At 44.1% G+C, this 25,294-nt stretch overlaps 1 protein-coding gene and 1 long non-coding RNA gene across 3 annotated transcripts in view; one reads left to right on the top strand and one right to left on the bottom strand.

The window, feature by feature from the left end:
- Positions 1-23,788, top strand: part of LOC143963837 (uncharacterized) — a 28,960-nt gene extending 5,172 nt beyond the window's left edge. Inside the window, exon 3 of the long non-coding RNA XR_013271046.1 lies at positions 21,714-23,788. This is a non-coding gene — a long non-coding RNA (uncharacterized LOC143963837). The remainder of the gene's footprint in view (positions 1-21,713) is intronic.
- The window catches only part of LCP2 (lymphocyte cytosolic protein 2), a 398,083-nt gene that overhangs the window by 326,407 nt on the left and 46,382 nt on the right, over positions 1-25,294 (bottom strand). For both annotated transcript variants that reach the window (XM_077473572.1, XM_077473571.1), the window contains exon 3: positions 1,065-1,111. In XM_077473572.1, the coding sequence (XP_077329698.1) occupies positions 1,065-1,111 (47 nt within the window). The remainder of the gene's footprint in view (positions 1-1,064; positions 1,112-25,294) is intronic.

Raw genomic sequence — 25,294 nt, forward strand, 5'->3', positions numbered from 1 at the left:
ACATATACATTTTCACAAAGTCTGCTGCTTCAGTGTTTTTGGATCTTTTTATCAGATGTTATTAGGCTGGATTCACACCTATGCATTTTTTGTGCTTTTTGCATTTTGCAGATTTGCGCTACGGAATGTGTTCCATAGGAAACCATGGTAAAAGTTTGAATCTGCAAAATGCACTAAAACTGCATAGGTGTGAATCCAGCCTAATGGTATGGTAACTGCATGTGGGAAGCTTGACTCACTTCTATTTTTACTTTTTTTGTCTCACATGTGAACACATACTAAGGCTGGATTCACACCTATGCATTTTTTGGGCTTTTTGCATTTTGCAGATTTGCTCAACAGAACATGTTCCCTAGGAAACCATGTTAAATGGGCTGTAGTGCAAATCTGCAAAATGCAAAAAGCACAAAAAAATGCATAGGTGGGAATCAAGCCTAAATGTGGAAAATTGTTTATTACCATTTTTTTCTTATTTACCTTGTTCTGCTGGATACATTTGTTTCCAACACCTGGACTTTCGTGTGTCAAGTTCCTTTTGATCTAACATTCACATGTTTTGTTTATATTGTTTTTTTTTAAAGTTTTTTTAAGTTTTGTCTTATTTATTGTAGAACACATTACAGATCACTTATATAGTGTCAGTAGATACTTATTTGACATTTCACTGTTTAGTTTTTGTGACAGTCAATTTACAGTGCACCTTATTTATTCATTACAGTCTTGTAAGGTTACTGATGTGATCTGACAATTGTAGATGTCAGTTCCTACTAGAAATTAAAAGCATTTTTTTGTAGTAGTAGCATACTTCACCCATGAAATTGATTGCATTGCCACTGACAAGGTTATGTTTTCCACTTTATTGAGGAGAAGACAAGGTTGCTTACTGAGGAATCAGCATTCCCCCCCCCCCCCCCCCTATAAATAAAAATGTGAAAGATGCAGTACTAACTACAAATACTCCTACACTAATTCACATAATAATATCTAAGTGATCAAAGAGAGCAAGGTTTTACATCTTATGAATTTTTCCCTTATGATTTTTAAATATGTAGGCATGTACTTACGGTACGCTTATTTTGGGAAACTTCTGCATGTCATTTTCAGTCATGTCCTGTAGTAAAAAAGAAAAGAATGGGTTAATTAGTGCAATTATATGACTACATTACATACTGTATATATTGCTTTTTGTTTTCACTTGATTTTTATGCAAAAATGTATTAAAGGGAAATTTAAGTGGAACTTCACCCAAAACTCCTGTGTCTCAGCCAATCGGGAGGGAGAATAGTTAGTAAGGTTAAATAAAGACTCCACTCCAACCTGAGTGAGTGTCTACAATGGTCCCTATCCCTGTACATCGTGTCTCATTAAGATGCTCATCTATTATTATTTATTTAAGGTACCCATATAGCACTGTCAATTTACACAGCACTCCACATTGGTCCCTATCCTCAAGGAGCCCATAATCCAAGGTCCCCAACTCACATACAGGGGTCAATTTATTTTGGACAGAAGATAATTAACATACCTGCATGTCTTTGGAGTGTAGGAGGAAACCCACGCAGGCACAGGGAGAACATACAAACTCCAGGAAGGTAGTGTTGTGGTGTGGTTGGGATTTGAACCAGTGACCCTTTTTACTGCTAGGTGAGAGTGCTACCCACTACACCACTGATGGGCACTGATAGGTAGCACAAATTGGCTCTGATAGCTGGCACCGATTGGCATGGATAGGCGGTACGGATGGGCATGGATAGACGGTACAGATGGGCATGGATAGGCAGCACAGATGGGCACGGATGGGCACTGATAGGCGGCACAGATTGGCACTGATAGGCGGCATTGTATTGTTTTATACTGTACTAATGGATGCCAATCAGTGCCAAACAATAATACATGCCAATCAGTGATGCCCATTGTGGGCACTGATTGGCATCCATTGTGGGCACTGATTGGCACCCATTGTGGACACTGACTGGAATCCCTGGTGGTCTAGGGTGGCATACCTTGTGCTGGGCATCCCTGGTGGTCTGGTGGCATCCCTGGTGGTCCAGTGTGGGCATCCTCTGGGGGCTGTCCTGATAAGCGATCAGCACAGACCCCCCCTGTCAGAGGAGCAGCCGATCGGCTCTCCTCTACTCGCGTCTGACAGACGCGAGTGAGGAAAAGCCGAACACCGGCTCTTCCTATTTACACTGTGATCAGCCGTGATTGGACACGGCTGATCACGTGGTAAAGAGTCTCTGTCAGAGACTCTTTACCGAGATCGTAGTTGCGGGGTGTCAGACTGACACCCCGCAACAACGATCGCCGCGATGCGCGCCCCTGGGGGCGCACAGCGGCTCAAAATCCTGATCACGTCATATAACGTCCGGTCAGGATTTTGATACCACTATGCCACCGTGCTTTTGTTATAGGGCAGGCGGCAAGTGGTTAAGAGCGCCACTCCATGTTATTCAATGGGCCCATACACACCATGGCGTTTTTGAGCTGTAACAGGCATGGTTGTTTTTAAGATCCAAAAAAAATCAAGGACCAGCGTGTTTTGAGGCTCCAGCACTAGAGCTGTAAAAACGTCAGACAGCGGCAAAAGGTGTTAAATGCGCATTAACGAGGCTTAACGCTGTGTTAAGCCTCATCCGGCGTTTCTGTCTCTAATCAAAATCGGCGATCCCACCCCTTATGACGTCACCGTCCCATCATGCCTCTGGTCGTTGATGTCATAAGGGGTGGGATCACTGTGTGACATCACCCGGTGGCCACGCCCCATGCCTATATAAGTTGCTGCACACTGCATTACAGTGGGAGAGAGCGTGGAGTCAACATCGGAGGAAGATCAGAGGTAAGATGACGATGGAGAAGACCGGGCAACCGCTAGCAAAACAGCGGGCAGAATATAGCGGAGGAGCCCGGTAGAAGAGGCCGGAGAGCATGGAGAAGTTGGAAGAGACCCCCGGAGCTGCCTAATAAATGAATTTAAAAACCTTTGTAGTGTGTTTTTTTTATTGACATTTTTTCCCCCAGGTGAATGGGTAGGGGTATGATGTGCCCCATACTCATTCACATAGGATGGGGTGCCAGGATCTGGGGGCCCCCTTATTAAAGGGGACTCCAAAATTCCGATAAGCCCCCCGCCCGCAGACCCCAACAACCAAGGGCAAGGGTTGTCGGGAAGAGGCCCTTGTCCTCATCAACATGGGGACAAGATGCTTTGGGGTGGGGGCACAGGGCCCCCCCCCCGCCCCAAGGCCCCAACCCCCCCATGTTGAGGGAATGTGGCTTGGTATGGTCCAGGGGGGGTGCTTGCTCGCCCCCCTTTTCCTGACCTACCGGGTTGCATGCTCAGATAAAGGTCTGGTATGGATCATGGGGGGACACCGACGCCATTTTTCTTTTGGTGTGGGAGTTCCCCTTAAGATCCTTACCAGACTGAAGGGTCTGGTATCGTCTTGGGGTAGAACCTCATGCAAATGTATTTTTTATTTTTGCAGGGTTCCACCATCAATATCCTTAGCACATCATCTTGATCCAACTTCTGGTGTGACTTCTATTCAAATCAATGGGCTCCCATAGGGAACCATTGATTTTTGAATAGAGACAGAGAAACACGGCTGAAAGCTAGCGCAGCTTAACGTGCATTGAATTCAATGCAAAACACGGAAAAAAATGTGTTTTTAACGCTGTTTTTTTCCTGGCGTCTGTAGTAGCTTTACAGCCATTTTTTAAAATGTCCATGTGTATGAGGCCTTATTTTCATTTTTTTTTACACTGATCAACAGAAATATGGTCTTTAAAGAGGTGTTCCCTTTAAAAAAAAAAAAAAAAAAAGTCAGCAGCTACAAATACTGCAGCTGCTGACTTTTAATAATCGGACACTTACCTGTCCCAGGGTCAAGCGATGCGGGGGAACGAAGCCCCACTTGTCCCCCCCTCCTCTCGGCCGCGCCTGAATTGCAACTGTGTGCACAGCAACTGTGAAGCCACAGCCGGGCACCCACTGCACATGTGCGAGCGGCGCCACTCACCGTGATTGGCCGCACAATCATCTAGGACCTGTCACATTTCCCAGATGACTGACAGGAGGGAGGGGGCAGAGCTGAGCCATTCCTGCGCCGAGGGGAAGTAATGTCACCAGCCCAGGCACTGAAGGAGGCAGACTACGAGGGACCCCCTAGCAACAGGCATTTAGAGGTGAGTTAAAAAAAGACTTTTCCAAATTTTTTTTTTTTTTTAGGAATTTTAATAATTTTTATTTTGTGTGTGTGGAACACCACTTTATTGTCAACATAATAACCAATCTTTGCAACGTGATTTAAATAAAGTACAACAAAACATACAAATTAACTGAATGTATACAGTGGTGGCCGGTGTCTTTTTTGGGGGGGGGGCGGCAAATGGTTGCAGCCCCCCCCCCCAGCAGCTTCCCCTTCTCCTGCTCTCCCATGGGCATCATGGCGACGGCTTCCATTTCCTCTCTCCTCCTCGGCGGCCTATTGGGACTCTTCTCTTTTCGGACAATCAGAAAATGGGACTTTTTCTGATTAGCCGGATTGAGGTGTGTGACGGATCTCGGATACCACTGCTGGGCATCTCCGCCAGACCTGTGTCTCCTGTCCTTCAAACGCAGAAGGGCCAATAGGTTTATATAGCCAGGAACGACTCCACAAGCCCAGCCATAGATCCTGCGTTCACCCGGTTCCGATGAACAAACCGACACAAATGTCTGGAGGTGACATCTTCTCCAGGGGGTGGGAGACGGTAAATAGCCCTCCAAATATCATGTTCTCTGCTGGGCCATAGTCTGTGGGTAGGAGACAAGCCCACAGCCCCCTCCAAAACACAGTGGGTTCTATCACATTTCTCCCCTTTTAAAAACAGACTAACCAGGTCGCTGACCCTCAACTGGTCTGGACCTGCGTTAGTCACAAATTCCCACCCCGGGCAAACAGTATAAGGAAAAGTATGACTCTGGCGATGGGGAGCAAAACCGCACATACGGTCTCCCGTGAATAAAAACAGCCACTGCAGAGTGGGAACATCTGTCTGCACTCCCCTAATCCGGGGTCTGGTTGCAGGTATAGGGGGGAGCTGAATAATCCTCTGTCCCGATGCCAGCGCTTCAGCTGGTAGGGAGCTTAGGCTGGTAGTGCTAAGCCATTGGGGAGGAAAGGGTACTTGATTTTCTCCTGGTGTAGTTACCATCTGCTGGGGAGGTATCTTGGAGAGACTATCTCCCGGACTCTCCATTTCTTTTTCTGATGCTGGGCAGAGACCAACAGCACCGTAGCCAGCGCTTCTGCTGGGGGAATATATACAAAGGTAGAGTTCAGCTGCTAGAGAGGGGAAGGGTATTCTCCCCTCCATCTGCTGGGGCGACTTCTGACAGGGGCTGTCTCCCAAACCCTCCAAAAGCATACTGAGGGCTGGGTAGGGGCCAGCGCTTCTGCTGGGGGGATAAACACTGGGGTAGTGTCCAAGTGCTGGGAGGGAGAATTGCTTTCTCCACTTCCAGTGGGGATATCTGCGGCTGGGAAAACAGCTCACTGAGGTCATCCCCCGGATCCCCTGGATCTAACTCTGAGGGTGGGCTGAGGCCAGCAGCGCTCTGCTCCATTGCCAGTGCTTCTGCTGGGAAGGTGAACACTGGGGTAGTGTCCAATTGCTGGGGAGGTAGAATGGCCTTCTCCACTCCCGGTGGGGATATCCGCTGCTGGGAAAACAGCTCCCGAAGATCACCTCTGGGACTCTCCGGATCCAATTCTGAGGGTGGGCAGAGGCCAGCGGCGCTCTGCTCTATCGCCAGCGCTTCTGCTGGGGATATAAACACTGGGGTAGGGTCCAAGTGCTTGGGAGGGAGAATTGCTTTCTCCACTCCTGGTGGGAATATCTGCTGCTGGGGAAACATTTCACTGAGGTCATTCCTCGGTCTCCCTGGATCTAACTCTGAGGGTGGGCAGAGGCCAGCGGGGCTCTGCCTCGTAGCCAGCGCTTCTGCTGGGGCACCGGATGCGATACTCTGGACTTGCTGCTGATCACCATCTACCAGCCTTCCAGCACCCGTCTCAACTCCCCCTTCCGAGACTTTTATGCTATTAGCTTGTCTCGCTGCCTGGGGAACCTCAGATGTGTTCCGGCATTCTAGCACTCATAGTGCCCTCTGTATCATCGCCGCTTCTTCCATTGCGGTTAGGACAGGAAAACATAGGGACACCCCTGGCCCCATTTGCGCCACGTCTTCGTGACTGTCCGCTATTTCTCCCGGACAGTCCCAGGCAACGGGAGCCATGCCAGGCTGCTGATAACCATCAAACAGCTGCCTGTAGGCCAGGGGTTGACAAATTTGCTTGGAATCTAGGAGCCAGCTTAAAAAGTTAGGCGCCAGGTCCGTGACGGCGATCCGGACCTGTCCCTGGCCTGACATGGAGACGAGTGAGGGGAAGATAGCAGCGCCGTCATTGCCCATAGCTCTTAGAGGGACATTTTATTTATTTTTTTCAAATGACAATTTTTTTTTTCAATTGCATTTTAGTGTAAATATGAGATCCGAGGTCTCTCTGACCCCAGATCTCATATTTAAGAGGACCTGTCATTCTTTTTCTATTACAAGGGATTTTTACATTCCTTGTAATAAGAATAAAAGTGACACAACATTTTTTTTAAAAGAACAGTGGAAAAAAAAAAAGTTAAAATAAGCAGAAAAAATAATAATTTTTAAACGCGCCCTGTCCTGCCCGCATATAAAATCGGTGTTCGAACCACACATAGGAGGTAGCGCTGTGATCGGTAGAGCGAGAGCAATAATTCTAGCCCCAGACCTCCTCTGTAACTCAAAACGTGCAACCTGTAGAATTTTTTTTAAACGTCGCCTATGGAGATTTTAACCACTTGCCGACCGCCTCACGCCGATGTACGTCGGCAGAATGGCACGGGCAGGCATAAGCACGTACATGTACGTGATTTGCCTCCCGCGGGTCGGGGGCCCGATCGGGCCCCCGCCCGGTGCCTGCGGCGGTCGGTTTTCGTTCGGGAGCGATCCCGGACGAGGGGACGGCCATTCATTCATGGCCACCCCCTCGCGATCGCTCCCGACGAATGGAAATCCCCGGTGACATCACTTCCTCTCCTGTAATGTAAACACAGGAGAGGAAGTGATGTATTCTCTCCTCCGTGTCGGTATTTTTCGTTCCGACACGGAGGAGAGCGGATCAGTGAGTTGCACCAACACATCCCACACACAGTAGAACATGCCAGGCACACTCACACCCCCCCTTTACCCCCCGATCACCCCCCCAACTACCCCTGCCCCCCCAGTCACAGTGACACCAATGTCATTTTTTTTTTTTTTTTTTTTTTTTTTGCATTGGTGTCATTTGTGACTGTAATAACTGTTAGGGCAGTTAGGGTTAGCCCCCTTTAGTTCTAATGTACCCCCCTAACCCCCCCAATAAAGGTTTAACCCCGTGATCACCCCCCGTCGCCAGTGTCACTAAGGCTGGGTTCACATTGCAGCGGTTTATGAGAACGAATGTGATTCGCACCGCACTGCAGTGCAAATCACATCCGATCTCTGTGCGATTCGAGTTCAGCCATTCGCCGCACCCGCCGCACCCGCCACACCCGCCGCACCCGCCGCAAATTCGCACGGGACCCTTTTTTTGGCCCGCAGCAGAATCGGATCGCATGGGTGTTCACACCATGCGATCCGAGTTTGCAGATCGCACTGCGATATGCGAACTGATCTGGGGGTGTCAGTAACATTTCACTGACACTCCCAGCAGTTCGCATAGGGCAGTGTGAACTGCCGCCGGGAGGCATGCGATGCGGGAACCCGCCGCGGATTCGCGGCGTTTCCGCATCGCTCCAGTGTGAACCCAGCCTAATAAGCGATCATTTTTCTGATCGCCGTATTAGTGTCACAGGTGACGCTAGTTAGGCAGGTAGGTATTTAGGTTCGCCGCAGCTTTTTATAGCGCTAGGGACCCCCATATACTACCGCATAAAGCCCCCTGATTGCCCCCTAGTTAACCCTTTCACCAGTGATCACCATATAACTGTTACAGGTGACGCTGGTTGGTTATTTTTTTATAGTTTCAGGGCACCCGCCATTTATTACCTAATAAAGGTTTAACCCCCTGATCACCCGGCAGGTGTCATTTGTGACTAATAACTGTTAGGGCAGTTAGGGTTAGCCCCCTTTAGTTCTAAGGTACCCCCCTAACCCCCCCAATAAAGGTTTAACCCCGTGATCACCCCCCGTCGCCAGTGTCACTAAGGCTGGGTTCACATTGCAGCGGTTTATGAGAACGGATGTGATTCGCACCGCACTGCAGTGCAAATCACATCCGATCTCTGTGCGATTCGAGTTCAGCTATACAGATAGTATGGCTGAATTCGTGTCGCACCCGCCGCACCCGCCGCAAACTCGCACGGGACCCTTTTTTTGGTCCGCAGCAGAATCGGATCGCATGGGTGTTCACACCATGCGATCCAAGTTTGCAGATCGCACTGCGATATGCGAACTGATCTGGGGGTGTCATTAACATTTCACTGACACTCCCAGCAGTTCGCATAGGGCAGTGTGAACTGCCGCCGGGAGGCATGCGATGCGGGAACCCGCCGCGCATTCGTGGCGTTCCCGCATCGCTCCAGTGTGAACCCAGCCTAATAAGCGATCGTTTTTCTGATCGCTGTATTAGTGTCACAGGTGACGCTAGTTAGGCAGGTAGGTATTTAGGTTCGCCGCAGCTTTTTATAGCGCCAGGGACCCCCATATACTACCGCATAAAGCCCCCTGATTGCCCCCTAGTTAACCCTTTCACCAGTGATCACCATATAACTGTTACAGGTGACGCTGGTTGGTTAGTTATTTTTTTATAGTTTCAGGGCACCCGCCATTTATTACCTAGTCTCACTAGTGTACCCCTAAATTTAGGGGTGTCTACTTTCTAAAATGGGGTCATTTGGGGGGGGGGGTTTGTGCCATCTTGGCATTTTATGGCCTTCAAAACTGTAACGCCCTTAGAAAGCCTGAAGGCGGTGCTTGGTTTTTGGGGCCCCGTACGCGGCTAGGCTCCCAAAAAGTCCCACATATGTGGTATCCCCGTACTCAGGAGAAGCAGCAGAATTTATTTTGGGGTGTCATTTCACATATGCCCATGGCATGCGTGAGCAATATATCATTTAGTGACAACTTTGTGAAAAAAAAAAAAAGTTTGTAATTTTCCCGCAACTTGTGGCAAAATATAAAATATTCCATGGACTCAACATGCCTCTCAGCAAATAGCTTGGGGTGTCTACTTTCTAAAATGGGGTCATTTGTGGGGGTTTTGTGCCATCTTGGCATTTTATGGCCTTCAAAACTGTAATAGGTAGTGAGAAGTGAACTCAAAAAATTACGCCCTTAGAAAGCCTGAAGGCGGTGCTTGGTTTTCGGGGCCCCGTACGCGGCTAGGCTCCCAAAAAGTCCCACATATGTGGTATCCCCGTACTCAGGAGAAGCAGCAGAATTTATTTTGGGGTGTCATTTCACATATGCCCATGGCATGCATGAGCAATATATCATTTAGTGACAACTTTGTGAAAAAAAAAAAAAAAAAAAAAAAGTTTGTAATTTTCCCGCAACTTGTGGCAAAATATAAAATATTCCATGGACTCAACATGCCTCTCAGCAAATAGCTTGGGGTGTCTACTTTCTAAAATGGGGTCATTTGTGGGGGTTTTGTGCCATCTTGGCATTTTATGGCCTTCAAAACTGTAATAGGTAGTGAGGCGTGAAATCAAAAATTTACGCCCTTAGAAAGCCTGAAGGCGGTGCTTGGTTTTCGGGGCCCTGTACGCGGCTAGGCTCCCAAAAAGTCCCACATATGTGGTATCCCCGTACTCAGGAGAAGCAGCAGAATTTATTTTGGGGTGTCATTTCACATACGCCCATAGCATGTGTGAGCAATATATCATTTAGTGACAACTTTGTGTAAAAAAAAAAAAAAAATTTTTTTTTGTCATTATTCAATCGCTTGAGGCAAAAAAATAAAATATTCAATGGGCTCAACATGCCTCTTATCAATTTCCTTAGGGGGTCTACTTTCCAAAATGGGGTCATTTGGGGGGGTTTTGTACTGCCCTGTCATTTTAGCACCTCAAGAAATGAGATAGGCAGTCGTAAACTAAAAGCTGCGTAAATTCCAGAAAACGTACCTTAGTTTGTAGATGTGACAACTTTTGCGCAAACCAATAAATATACAATTATTGACTTTTTTTTTACCAAAGACATGTGGCTGAATACATTTTGGCCTAAATGTATGACTAAAATTGAGTTTATTGGATTTTTCTAATAACAAAAAGTAGAAAATATCATTTTTTTTCAAAATTTGCGGTCTTTTTACGTTTATATCGCAAAAAATAAAAATCGCAGAGGCAATCAAATACCATCAAAAGAAAGCTCTATTTGTGGGAAGAAAAGGACGCAAATTTTGTTTGGGTACAACATTGCATGACCGCGCAATTACCAGTTAAAGCAGCGCAGTGCCAAAGTGTAAAAAGACCTCTGGTCATTTACCAGCAAAATGGTCCGGTCTGAAAGTGGTTAAAGGGTAAAAGTTTGTCGCCATTCCATGAGCGGGTGCAATTTTGAAGCGTGACATGTTGGGTATCAATTTACTCGGCGTAACATTATCTTTCACAATATAAAAAATAATTGGGCTAACTTTACTGTTGTCTTATTTTTTTATTAACTAAATTATTTTTCCCAACAAAAGTGCGCTTGTAAGTCCGCTGCACAAATACGGTGTGACAGACAGTATTGCAACAACCACCATTTTATTCTCTAGGGTGTTAGAATAAAAAATATATATAATGTTTAGGGGGTTCTAAATAAAGGGAAGAAAAGGCAGGTAATATAAAACAGGCAGAGGAAACTTCATTAGCATTGCTGGTTTGTCATACCAACGGCGACCACAAGAGGGCGCCAGATTCCATAAGGAATCATAGGACCGCAGAAGGCCTCAAAGCCGCGGCCTAAATTTTCGGCCGCCGGCGGAACGGCCCGACGCGATCACACTGGGGGGGTCCACAGAGACAGGATACCCCCAGCTGTGCTGCCCCAGGCACGAGGTCGCTATTTCTAGTCGCCAATGCGACCTGGCGCCCGGGTTTTGTCGAGCCCTGGTGTAGGCAATCTCGAGCTCCCATTCCTGCTCAACTAGGAACTCCAATTCCTCCAGGTCACATGCCTCTTCTGGGAGGTCCAGCACCTCATCTCGGAAGTCCAGGATGTCTTCCAGTCGCCACTCCTCGATGCTACCAAAGTCTGGGTCTCCGTAAATTTTTTGATGGAGTAGCCCCACGCCGCCGTAGCCAACGCCTTCTGTTGGGCTGCCATCTGCTGTACCTGGCCACAGTTGAGCCGCGAACCACTGGAGGGCTCTATAGCTGGCATCCAGCCTCATCTCCTCCCGAACCAATCTTCCGAGCTCAGTCTCCCACTCATCTCGTGGTTCACCTCAGGAACACCTCTCGTGCAGTCCAGTACATCTCTGTGGAGGAGGGAAGGATCTTCCCCTGATGGTGCTGCTCATGGTTTAGCGTCTCTTGCCAGAGTTGCCGGCGGATCACATCCTCCCAGCCGAGCATGGTGTGCTCTGTCGCTGGTCCCCGATGTTGCTTCCGCATGCCTTGCAGCCTCCTCCCGAACTCTGCTGTCATGTTGGCTGGTCCCCATATCGCTCCTCGACGGCTGCCCGGATCTTGAATCCCGGTGGTGATTTGGATGTCCCGGCCTTGAGGAGACGTCCCACCGCTGCCAACACTGTGACGGATCTCGGATACCACTGCTGGGAATCTCCGCCAGACCTGTGTCTCCTGTCCTCCAAACGCACCCGCAGCCTGCAGATTCGCCATAACCAGCCCTTAACCCCTCAATCACGAGACAAGCCATACAGGTGTTGAGGGTTAAACATCCAGAGCATAAACTGTTTATTAAGTTTCAAACATACACTTTAAACACAGTTAGGGGCACTCCCCTTAGCCTTGTCATAAGGGGGTAGGGGAGAAGGAAGAACCAATGGAAACTCAACACTTGTATATTCAAACAACTACAGTTGAAACACATAAAGGGATTATGATAAGCAGGCAGCCCCTCCTTACACCTCCCCTGCTGGGATGTGTCTCCAGTCCAGACCTTTTGTCTACATGCCATGACCCAACACAATTAAACACAACAACAGGGGGGGGGAGGGATATAGCATTGCATTATCTCAGTATAATTTTGTATCTGTCTTTATCAGCTAAAAGTACATTGTGGAATAAAAGTATATATTTGACCCAGACGGCTAATAGGTTTATATAGCCAGGAACGACTCCACAAGCCAAGCCGCGTTCACCCGGTTCCGATGAACAAACCAACACAAATGTCTGGAGGTGGCATCTTCTCCAGGTGGTGGGAGACGGCAAATAGCCCTCCAAATATCATGTTCTCTGCTGGCCCATAGTCTGTGGGTAGGAGACGAGCCCACAGCCCCCTCCAAAACACACAGTGACAGTGGGTCCTGTCACAAGGTGTTTCAACAGTGAATATTTATTTGCTGTTGTGACACCTGGGTGGGCTCATAGCGCAATACTCTGCAACCCAAGCCCACACTAGTTTGAAGCCTACTAGAGCCTCTGGCTCTAATCAGTTGCTTAAAAAAAAAAAAACCCTGTCTTAATTCATGTGCCCGGTGTCCTGAAAGGGGCCAGATGCATGAATAGGCAGCGGCAGCGGCCGTGGATAAAGAGGGTGGCACCCCTAACTGATTGTATAGTGTCATAGTATAACCTGTGCCATGAAGACAAAAGAAAACTCCAAGCATTTCGATTGAAAGGTAAGTGAAAAATACAGGACAGGATGGATAAAACAAAAATTCTAAGTCACTAAATATATCTTTTGAAATACAATCATTAAAGTGTTATCTAACACAAGAAAAAAAATAATACATGGACTCTTACCAGTTCTAAGTTGTGGTGGCTGCATTGGTCTTTATTCTACATGTTGCCTTTATTTTCACCTGATGATCTTAATAATAACATACTTTCTTTCCTAGAGTTACCACTCACTCACCATACTGTACCTATGGCAAATGGCATTGTCACCCTCATCCAGAAAGTGTTACAACTTACACAGGGCCGTCTTTAATATTGATTGGACCCTGGGCAAAAATTTTCTTAGGGCCCCCCTTCCCCCATGCAATTTCGCTCTCCACCTTCTCTGAGACATACAATAAATAGCAGCTAGACTTAAAATCAGTTTACTGTATCAGATCAGGCAGCGATTGCGATTGGTTGCCAGAGGTTACAGCATATCATTACTGCTTACTGACTGGTTGCTAGAGGTTACAGCACTCCTTAAGACTCACTGATTAGTTGCTAGAGGTTACAGCACATTTATGCTTGTTGATTGGCTTCTAGAGATTGCTGTACAGTAATACTGCTCACTGGTCACATCTTCTCCTCACTGCAGGGGGGCATGCTATACCTATGAATGCTGCTTTTATTTACATATCAATGCAGTTGGCCTCAGCTATTTACATATGCATGCCGCTGCTATTTACATATGAATGCCAGTATTTACATGTAAAAACAGGGTCTGCAGGTGAGTCATCTGTACACAATAGGGCAGAGCTGGGCAGCATTAGTAGCAGCACAGGACTAAAACTTCAAGGGACAAGGGAATGTAAATTGGGATAGTTGGCAAGTATGAGGCAGCTGCTTTGGGCCCCACAACAATGACAGGGCCCAGGGCAGCTGCCCCTTTTGCCCTGCCTTAAAGATGGCCCTGAACTTACAGAGGGTGTAGGTGTTCAGAGAGAACTTGGAGTAATGCTAAATGATAACCTCCTGCGGCAGATTCAGAGAACAAAGAGAATTATCAGCACGCAGGATTTCTGTCAGGATTAACCAATATTTTTGCACCTATACAACAGATACAACTCAATGCTTATAGTAGTTTACAGACCAAAAGAGATCAAACAATAGAAGTTCATTGTTGGGTTCACATACACTTTAGGAATAATAAGTATTGCAGTCGTAAATCTGCTAAGAATAGGCCATGCACCAAAATTGAATGAGAATGCAAGAAAAAGAATAGAGGAAGGAGGCCACCAAGAAACGTATTACAACCTTAAGGCTCCTTTCACGCTTATGCAACTTAGGATCCAACTTGTTAGACCCAAAGTCGCAGGACATGTGAAATGCCATTTATCTCTTTGAGAGCTATTCCAATTGACATTACTGAAGTCGTTGTGACTTCAGAAAAGCTTCCTGCACTACTTTGATCCGATTGCAATGCCAGACAGTGTAAATGTTTTATCAAAGTCACTTCAAAGTCATATCAAAGTCAAACAACATATAATCGCCTACAAATAATATTTAAAAAAACAGCATTTTTGCTTGCAAATGATTGGATGATGGCAGTTAGCAGAGCTACCCCACATTTACTAAGCTCCGGTGAGACTTCAATTGAAAAGTGCACAGTCTATTTGCCTTTATTCACAAAAAAATAATTACCTTTAACCTCCCTGACGGTATTATTATTTCAGATTTTAGGTGCTGAAAGTGGTACCATTATTTTGCATGGAAATTTGGTGTTTTATATTGTAGTCCTGTAATTCTTAAGAATAACTCACTTAAATCTGTCCAAACCAGAGTCTAGCAGACATCCCGGGTATAATAAAGTTTGAAAAATGAAATCATAAATTATAATATAATAAATAATTATAAATAATTATACCAAATAATATAACAATAATAAAAATTATTCAATAATGTAATCAAAGCAAAACACAGAAATTTGCTCAGTTGCAGAATTGTCACTGTCATTACATTTCAGTATTTGATGACGGATCTCCCCACAAATCACCATCGCTCAATTCTGCGAATGATTCTAATTTATTATCGCTGTTTTCTAGCTGGTCTAAAACCATTTTTGATGTAAAAGGACAGTTTTTTGGTTGCTATGGACAATCTCCAGTTTCCAGGCATAAAAAACTGTTTTTATATTATAAGACTGCATGCAGGGCACTGGGCAGACCACTAGGGACAAAGGGGATGTGAAATAACCTGTAAGATTACATTATACTGTATGTAATGTGTGTGTTTTACTTTTTGAATTTGGCGCTGTTCTCCATCCCATGCATCGCAACACTCGCAGGGGCTCCGTGATAGATCGAGCGGAGGACGGCTCGCTCGTACAGCGGGGGGACATCACTGGATCCAGGGGACAAAGTAAGTAACCTCTTCCTGGATTCAGCGATGCCGTCCCGAGTCTGGCTCGGGGTTACCGCTAATGGTACAAAATTTTCACCCCGAGCCAGACTCAGGAATACCGCCAGGGGGGTTAATGTTACTTTAAATCAACCCCCAAGAACTGCTGTCGAGGTGTTTTACCAGTCATAACTTTTTGGGAAAGTGCAAAAATAAAGCCACTGTAACCTAAAATTCAAAGGATATCTCATGAAGAGTTTGCCAAAATGCACATGGGAGAATCAAAAATTACCAGAAAAAAGATTCTATGATCTGATGAGACCACCAGACTAAACCATATGTTTGGAGTAAGCCAAACATTGCAGATCAGTGATGGTGGTTACAGCATCATGAAGTGGGGGTGTTTCTGTGCAGCTGGATCATAGGTTGGTGAGAGAAGAATAAATGCAAGAAAAAAACAAGAAAATCTTGGTGAAAAACTTGATGCAGTCTGCAAAAGATATATCTAAAGTGAAAGCTGTCCTGTAGACTTAAGGCCCGTACACGCGATCAAACTTTTTGACAACAAACATGCAAATTAGCTGTTTTAAGGCAACATACGACCGTGTGTACGATCCATCGGACAAACTTTTTTGGTTTTCATCAGACTTTTGTTGGCCGTGCGAACGGACAAACTTCAGCAACAAAAGTCAGATGGAGCAAAGTCTGATCGTGTGTACAGAAAACCATAGGACTTTTGTACAATGTACAAATGCGCATGCTCAGAACCAATGCAAAAGATCAGACAACAATACAGAAGTTGACCAAAGGTGGCGGTAAAGAGCAGAAAAACCACGTGATTTGGTGAAAGTTGGCTGAAAAAGTCCTGCCATGTGCAAGTTCACGGGTGACGCCCTTTGTACAAAAATCCACGGGAAAGTTTGTACAAAGTCAGATTTTGTGTATGAAGCTTTAGAAATTTGCTATGGAAACAAAATTTCCCTATTGAAAGATTACTTGATCTGGTGGCAACTGAAAAATTTGGAACTAAGCTGCCTATACATAACTCAATTTGTTTTGTTCAACTCGTAGGCTGAACAAAAAAAAAACTGAACTGATTCCCTCCTCCACATAGTCAAGGTGGATGGGCTGCTCCTGCGTTATTGTATTCTGACTGCTGGACTCTCCTTCTGTCACAATACATTGATCAGCGCTGTAGGTGATTGGCTGCATGCACTGATCAAAGCAAAATTTTCCAACAAGCCCATTTATGAGAAGTCAATTGATAGATCGACTTCTCATGAATGGGAAAGGCCATAGATGGATCAAAATTAGGCTGTCCCTGCTGAACCGGTCAAATTTCAATACATCTATGACCAGCTTTATCCTCACTTTCATTCCTGGTGACAATGGTGACCAGGACAATTACAGTAAGTGTTTCTCCTTAACAGGGACACCAACAACAATGATATCCACATAGAGGTTCAAAATCCACTCCATTCAAATTTAAGAGAGAGGTTTTGCTTCTAGTTTTATTTAAACCTTGAAAAAGTCTTCCAGCAAGACAATAATCCCAGTCCAAAACTACACAATAATGGCCATGGTTTTTTTTTTTTAATTGAATGAAAAACAGCACATCAGGCTGGTATCACTATAAAATAGAAGTGATGAGCATGCAGCCCTACTACTATATTGATACTGGCTCTTCAGCATTGGTAAGGAATGCCTTGTCAGGGGTTTCCGCAAAAAAAACAGGGTACCAGGCCCTTGGGCAGCTCTGATACGAAGGTAGGTGTACTGGCAAGTGGAGCTTTTGTGCTACTCCCCTGCTGCACTTTTAGAGGTCACTGGGACCCCTAACTAGTTCACAGGTGTATATAGGTCTGATTGTAAAATTTAAATAAAAATACACATAGTTAAAAATAACTTAATAAATCTGATCTTATTGATATTTTACCCTGCAGGTTCCAGCAAGGCATAACCATTTGATCCTGTGCATGCAGATATGAATGTAAAATATAACTTAAAAAAAAAAACTATTTCAGCCAAAAGAACTCGCTGCTCCAGGCGAGACAGGAAGCCTAATGATATCACAGGTGCCCGCCTCGGCTCCCCTCCACATACGATCAACACTGAAGAAATGGCTGCACTCCAGGATCCATCAAAATTCTTATTTAATAACGAACATCCCAAGTGTTACAGACAGTTCAAATGGTAGACGCGTTTCACACACTAACAGGTGCGCTTATTCATTACGTAATGAATAGGCGCACCTGCTAGTGTGTGAAACGTGTCTACCATTTGAACTGTCTGTAACACTTGGGATGTTCGTTATTAAATAAGAATTTTGATGGATCCTGGAGTGCAGCCATTTCTTCAGTGTTGATCGTATGTGGAGGGGAGCCGAGGCGGGCACCTGTGATATCATTAGGCTTCCTGTCTCGCCTGGAGCAGCGAGTTCTTTTGGCTGAAATAGTTTTTTTCTCACAGCATCAGATGTTAAGAGAATAAAGTTAAATTGAAAGAAAAGGAAAGAGGACCACCTGATAAGAAAGAGTAGCATCAGGAAACATTTTAACTAAATGCAAATAAATTGTGCACTCTGCAAGTGCAGTTGTTCTGGAACTTAGTAAATGAGGAAATGCTACTTAGCTATCATCCAAACCTGGGCCCATTTCTTTTTTTTTTTTTTTGGGCAAATTAACATTTTACCTGATTTACTAAGTTCTAGATCAACTGCAGTAGCAGAGTACAACTGTAAATCCATCCCTAGGTGTTTTATAGATATTTTGCTTGGCTTATTTTATACATCCACAAGCTATACAACAAATAGTGGGGTATAACCCATGTACAATGAATTATTAGTTTCACATGAAGGGAAATACAAAAATCTGAATGCATATGAAAATGGAATGTAAAGTTATTGTACATGATCCCCTTATAAAACAACCTATTCATTTTGAAATAGAAATGAAAGGCAAAACATTGGTTTGTAAAATTCTAAAACTAAAATAAAAAAAAACATTCTAAATTCTTTTTTCCCTTTTTTATAAGTGACCACAAGCCCTCTGTTCTTAGCTGCATAAGAGCTGGGGGGAGGAGAAGCAGCAGCACACTGAGCTTTCCAGTGAATGGCTGTGCAGGGGGGTGGGTCAGAACAAGTCTGATCATTGGAGGAGAGCAGGTTGAGTTCCCAGCATAGCTAGAGAACTGACTACTGTGTGTTCTCCTGTTTAGTGTGGTCAATTTCTAATAGGAAAGCAGAGGGATTAGCAGGAACATCAGGGATTTCATATAAAGGAAACGATACAAAGAGAACAGGAAATTTTTTCTTCCAAGTACATGGTACAGCAGGCATATACCAGGAATAAGATAAGCTGGGGTAACAAACGCGTTAAGCCTTTTACCAAACAAGAAGCTTACACTGATAAAAAAACTATTCTGCTGGCTTGTAATTTTAACATAAGAATTTTATAATTCTCAACATAAAAATAAATGTTAATTCATTTACTTTGATATTTTAACCGCTTGCCAACCGCCTCACGCCTATATACGTCGGCAGAAGGGCTCGTACAGGTAAACTAATGTACCTGTACATTGCCATTTAAGAGGCAGCCAGCTAGCACACGCGCGTGCCCGCAGCAAGCTCCGTGAGTCGGGTCCCGGGTCCCGCGGACACGATCACCGCTGAGATACGAGGAGATGCTAATGTAAACAAGCATCTCCCTGTTCTGCCTAGTGACAGTGTCACTGATCTCTGCTCCCTGTGATTGAGAGCAGAGATGAGTGATGTGTCACACGTAGCCACACCCCCCCACAGTTAGAAGCACTCCCCAGAACATACTTAACCCCTACACTGCCCCCCTAGTGGTTAACCCCTTCACTGCCAGTGTCATTTACACAGGAATCAGTGCATTTGTATAGCACTGATTGCTGTATAAATGACAATGGTCCCAAAAATGTCCGATGTGTCCGCCATAATGTTGCAGTAATGATAAAAAATTGCTGATCGGTGCCATTACTAGTAAAAAAATTTTTATTAAAAATGCCATAAAACTATCCCCTATTTTGTAAACGCTATAACTTTTGCGCAAACCAATCAATACACGCTTATTGCGATTTTTTTTTTTTTTTTTTTTTTACCAAAAATATGTAGAAGAATACATATCGGCCTTAACTGAGGAAAAAAACATTTTTTTTTATATATTTTTGGGAGATATTTATTATAGCAAAATGTAAAAAATAATGTGTTTTTTTCAAAATTGTCGCTCGTTTCTTGTTTATAGCGCAAAAAATAAAAACTGCATGGGTTATCAAATACCACTAAAAGAAAGCTCTATTTGTGGGAAAAAAGGACATGAATTTTGTTTGGGAGCCACATTGCACGACCGCGCAATTGTCAGTTAAAGCGACGCAGTGCCGAATCGCAAAAAGTGCTCTGGTCAGGAAGGGGGTACATTTTTCCGGGGCTGAAGTGGTTAAGTACCTTACTTAATTTTCATTAGTTCTTAAAACACACCTTTTACATTTATGAAAACAATGTATAATATTGAGTATTCTAGACAAAACTTGTGCATTCCCATATTCTAATTGAGTTACATTTACTTAAAAAAATTTATCTTTTCATTTAACTGAAATTGCGGGACACATATTTGCCAAATGTGCAATCGCACAAGTTTTTATGCTGTATATTTTAAAGAGTTTGAAGTCTTTTGGAACTTTGAAAACTAGCACAAGGCAGTTCCCATATGTTTGAGGACCATCAGGACCAAGGAGTGCCATAAGTGACAAGAATTTTTCCAAGTCACTACAAAGCCATGCAATGCCATTGAAAGGTAAGAATGAATATTGAACAAATTAGCTTGCACATGCATTAAATGTTGCTTAACATACCATCTAAAATTTGCAGATTTATTTGCTGATTAATATATGTATAATAAATGGACATACGTCCGTTGTATACACCTATTGAGACAACTCGCTCAAAAAGCTTGTGCTTATTCCATTCTGCAGAACAAAACCAAGATGCAGGGTGAGCTATAGCGCGGGTCTCAAGTGGTTAAAAACCATTTTGTGCCACAAAAATAATGTTTCAGCCTGTTTGGTTTTTGAGACATAGGAATTCAAATTGACATTATTCAACACCAAGTCCCACCCACTTTGCACCCAGTGTTATTAAAAATTTAAAACAAATATAGCATTCATTTGCACTGCATCTGTGCCGCTTTGTGCCCTAAAAACGAATGTAAGTACTGGTTTGGTTTCAGAGATATTGTGCATTATAGTTGATGATACCTCTCCCACATTGCACCACATGTTATTAAATTTTACAACAATTATACAATTTGATTGTGTTGTGCTTGTGCTGATTTGTACCACCAAAACAAACTTTCTGTTTGTTGGATTTTTGAGATATTGGACATTCAACGTTAGATTATGTAACCTAAAGCCCCACCCACTTTGTTATTACATTTCATTTACATATACCATATTTATGCTGCATTGGCAGGAAAAACAAGCATATGTATATTAAGTTTATTTTTTTAATACAGCACTCTCATTTTGTATCAGAAAGAATGATTATGGGGTTTGCTACCTTGAAAACCTAAAACATACCTTTGAAGTTTTTCAGATCTTTTTAGAGCTAGCTGTGGGGAATCTATCTATCTTCAAAAGTTCACACTTTAACCACTTGTTGACCAGCCACCATCATTATACTGTGGCAGATAAGCTCTCCTGCACAAACTGCCATAGGTGTACGCTGGTCTTTGCACAGGATATAACCACCAAGTGAGCATGCCTGCTGCGTATGGCAGGAGCATGCCCACAAGTCTAGAAATTAAAAATATTTTTTTTCAAAAGTGCCAGTATTTTTTTGTTTGGGTACAGCGTCGCACAACCACACAATTGTCGGTTAAAGCGACACAGTGCCATGGCCTGGTCGTTAAGAGGTCAATTCCTTCTGGGGTTGAAATGGTTAAAGTGCAAACTACTTTCCTAAAAGGCTTAAAAAAAAAGTTAATACTTTCTGTATTCTATGTTCTTTACAGATATACTGTATATACATGTGTTTCAGTTTGATATGTTAGCGGAGAAAGACGCATTTTTTTTTCTTTTTTTTGTTAAACATTTACATTTACATTTGATGCTGCTTTAATAAGATTACATTTGTAACACTTTATAAATAATACATGCTCATTTCTTTTGAAAGCCTGTTTTATGAGACTATTCCTTTTTTTTTTTTTAAACATATTATTGTATTATTTTTATATAAAAACCTTCAAACATATATCAAATACATTTGGAAAATACGTTTTACCAACTTAAAAAAATTGAGTAAGTTACATGTTAATATCACTTAAAACTAAGTAACAAACTAACTAACTAACTTCCCTCCGCTCCTCTCCCGCCAGCTTCTGCGGGGAACTGTCAGGTTAGAGTATATGTAATTTACCAACACTCTCCTTTTCTGAATAACTCCGTGATCATTAAATCATCCACAGGGTTTGGAGGAGATACAAACAAGCTGAGAAGTTGCAGTCCATGAAGATTGGAACAGTTCAAATATTTAATCCTGTGTAATGGCTGTACGGCAACTGGAAGTGACGTCTACACTCCACCGGAAGGGACTTTCCATGTATTTTGAACATTAGGTTGGGTGAGAAGTGACACACACCTTATGTCCACAGCGACAGGGTATCTCTGGCATCTCTAGCATATCAATGCTTTTTTAACCACTTCAATACCGGGCACTTAAACACCTTCCTGCCCAGACCAATTTTGAGCTTTCAGCTCTGTCACACTTTGAGTGACAATTGCGCAGTCATGTTACACTGTATCCAAATGAAATTTTTATCATTTTTTTCCCACAAATAGAGCTTTCTTTTGGTGGTATTTGATCACCTCTACGGTTTTTATTTTTTGCGCTACAAATAAAAAAATACGGAAAATTTTGAAAAAAAAATGTTTTTTTTTGTTTCAGTTTCAAAACTTTGTAAATAAGTACGTTTTCTCCTTCACTGATGGGCACTGATGGGGCTACACTGATGGGCACTGATAAGGCGGCAATGATGTGGCACCAATGAAGTGGCACTGATGAGGTGGCATTGATGGGCACTGATATGTGGCACTGATAGGCGGCACTGATGGGTGGCACTGATGGGCGACATGGATGGGCACTGATAGGTGGCACAAATTGGCACTGATAGCTGGCACGGATTGGCATGGGTGGGTGGCACAGATGGGCATGGATAGGAGGCACAGCTGGGCATGGATAGGCGGCACAGATGGGCATGGGTGGGAACTGATAGGTGGCACGGGTGGGCACTGATAGGCGGCACAGGTGGGCACTCATAGGCGGCATTGTATTATGTTATACTGTACTAATGGATGCCAATCAGTGCCAAACAATAATGCATGCCAATCAGTGATGCCCATTGTGGTCACTGATTGGCATCCATTGTGGCACTGACTGGCATCCCTGGTGGTCTAGGGTGGCATACCTTTTGCTGGGCATCCCTGGTGGTCTGGTGGCGTCCCCGGTGGTCCAGTGTGGGCATCCTCGGGGGGGCTGTGCTGATAATCAATCAGCACAGACCCCCCCTGTCAGAGGAGCAGCCGATCGGCTCTCCACTACTCGCGTCTGACAGACGCGAGTGAGGAAAAGCTGATCACCGGCTCTTCCTATTTACACTGTGATCAGCCGTGATTGGACACGGCTGATCACGTGGTAAAGAGTCTTCGTCGGAGACTCTTTACCGAGATCGTAGTTGCCGGGTGTCAGACTGACACCCCGCAACAACGATCGCCGCGATGAGCGCCCCCGACGTCCGATCAGGATTATGCAACCACTTTGCCACCGTCAATTGCCTACAGGGCGGGCGGCAAGTGGTTAATCTGCCTGTTTGTAAGTACAATACCATCGGGCTGTGGTTCTTAATAAATGTGTTTGATGCTTTGACGATATCACACTATCTGGAGTCTTATTTCTTCAACATATTACCTTTTGAAACACGTGTGAATGGAATTCACTTGAGCCCTGAGGTGGTTAACTGCTGGTGGTTATAACAAGAGAGTGTGAGGCAATATTTTCTGGTGAGTTCATACCCAGCTGGGGAGGGGAAACATGCTTGTTCACGCGGTTGATGACCTACAGGTTTTGCTCTATCATGTTTATTTATGGACTAATTTTGTTGCTTTACACATTATCATAATTTGATGTGTAGCTCATTGTGTTTGTAATATTCTTTACCCTCAGCGCTACTTTTTACCTTTATTCATATATATCTGGTAGTTTTATACATGTTTACTCTTTTTAAAAGTGTCTGCTTATTTATAATTACACTACTTGTTATCTAAGGTGCAGTGTATAGATCCCAATTGAGGGCATTTTATGAGATCTTGTGTGCTTATTTTAATCCTATGCAATTGATGGTTTATAACTTTATGGCACGTTTAAGATAAGGTACACATATGTTTGTAGTCAGATTCTTCATATCAAAATGATAACCGCTAACTTACCAAGACCTGAGATGTGCCTTGGCCTGGCTGGTCAGTATACCTGAAAAGATGGCATACCCTGACTGTATCAAATGCATTAAAAAGAAAATGAAATGTATTTGGGGAACTGGGTGGGTGGGAACCAGGAAGCCAAAACAACACTGGACCCGACAGGGGAGGAGGGCTATATAGCCCCAGCCTCCTCCTACAAATTCAGGCCAGCCTTCTAACTTGTAGTCAGAGTCTTCATATCCAAACGATAACCCCTAACTTACCAAGACCTGAGGTTTGACTTGGCCTGGCTGGTCAGTATACCTGAAAAGAGGGCAAACTACACATGAGTAGGTATGAAATGAAAGCTTTAATAAAGAAATGGTAATCGTGATCCGTCCAGTAAAGAAGTGAATGCCCATATGACTTCAGTATGTGGTTCTGGTATGTATCTGCGGTAACTGGAGGAACTCCAGTGCCCCATATAGTTAATGATGGAGGAAGGTACCCCCTGCATGGAAGCTGTGAATGCTGCCCCAATCCTAAATGAATATCCGGAAAACTTTTGGATTTAAGTTTAATTTTGCAATTAAAATCCTAACATGAGAAACAAACTGTTTTGAGGTGAGAGGATATATGGGAAAAGGAAGCAAAGGGCTGACCGTCAGAGCTGCTGCAAATAGATTGGAAAGCGAGTCAAGCATCTCAACTGGACACCAGTTAATATTGGTAATACTTTACCACAAAGCACTGACACAATTGTCTATTCTTATTATTGTTGAGTTGTAAAGCTGATAAAGATGATAAAATATCTTAAATAGGGTAATGGAGCATCTGGCCAGTAACTGGTAGTCGTGACACTTGTGACCACCCCTGTGTCCTCTGAATACCCCTCAACATGGCCTTGAGAGGGTGAGCAGAAAAAATGGATGGACTATCAGGATTGTATAAGGACCTGAAATGCTGAATGCCTGACAGATACAATTTGATGGTAGTAGGGGATAATGCCAACTCGTTGTGGCAATATGTCGCAAAAGCCATCACATAATTTGTATCCTCAGAGCAACTGTAAAGGTATTGTGTCAAGAACTTGTGAAACGTCTTCCAACCTGTGGTATAAGCCTGCTGATGCAGTGGCATCTGAAAAAACTCTGGGAGACTCACTCGTTGGTTCTGGAATGAGCAGGGAAATGCTGTTCCAGTCACACAGCAACTGGTCCCACATGATGAGATCGGCTTGTGCGTCAGATTGTAAGCTAACGACAGAGTCAGAGTCCTGATACAGGGGGAAGAAGAGCCTGTAACATAGAAACAAAAGATTTACCCTGTGGAATAATCCTCATAGCATGATTCAGCATGCCAAAGACTGACTAAGTCTCTCTTGGAACAGACTGGAGACCGGACAAAAAGATGAATCATCTGACGTATCCTGACCAACTTTTCCCTGGGCAAACTAGCAATCATGAGATTTGAATCAAGCGTAATGCCCAAAAAAATGTATGATATTGGCCGGATCTTCCACCTTGTGGGCAGCCAAAGGTACGTTTATCTCCTCGGAAAGCTCAGTAAGAGACTGCAAATCCTTGGGCGAACA

Source organism: Lithobates pipiens, unplaced genomic scaffold (assembly GCF_037356315.1).
Source record: "Lithobates pipiens isolate NorthernLeopardFrog02 unplaced genomic scaffold, aLitPip1_a1.2 Scaffold_8, whole genome shotgun sequence".
In the NCBI taxonomy this organism is placed as follows: domain Eukaryota; kingdom Metazoa; phylum Chordata; class Amphibia; order Anura; family Ranidae; genus Lithobates; species Lithobates pipiens.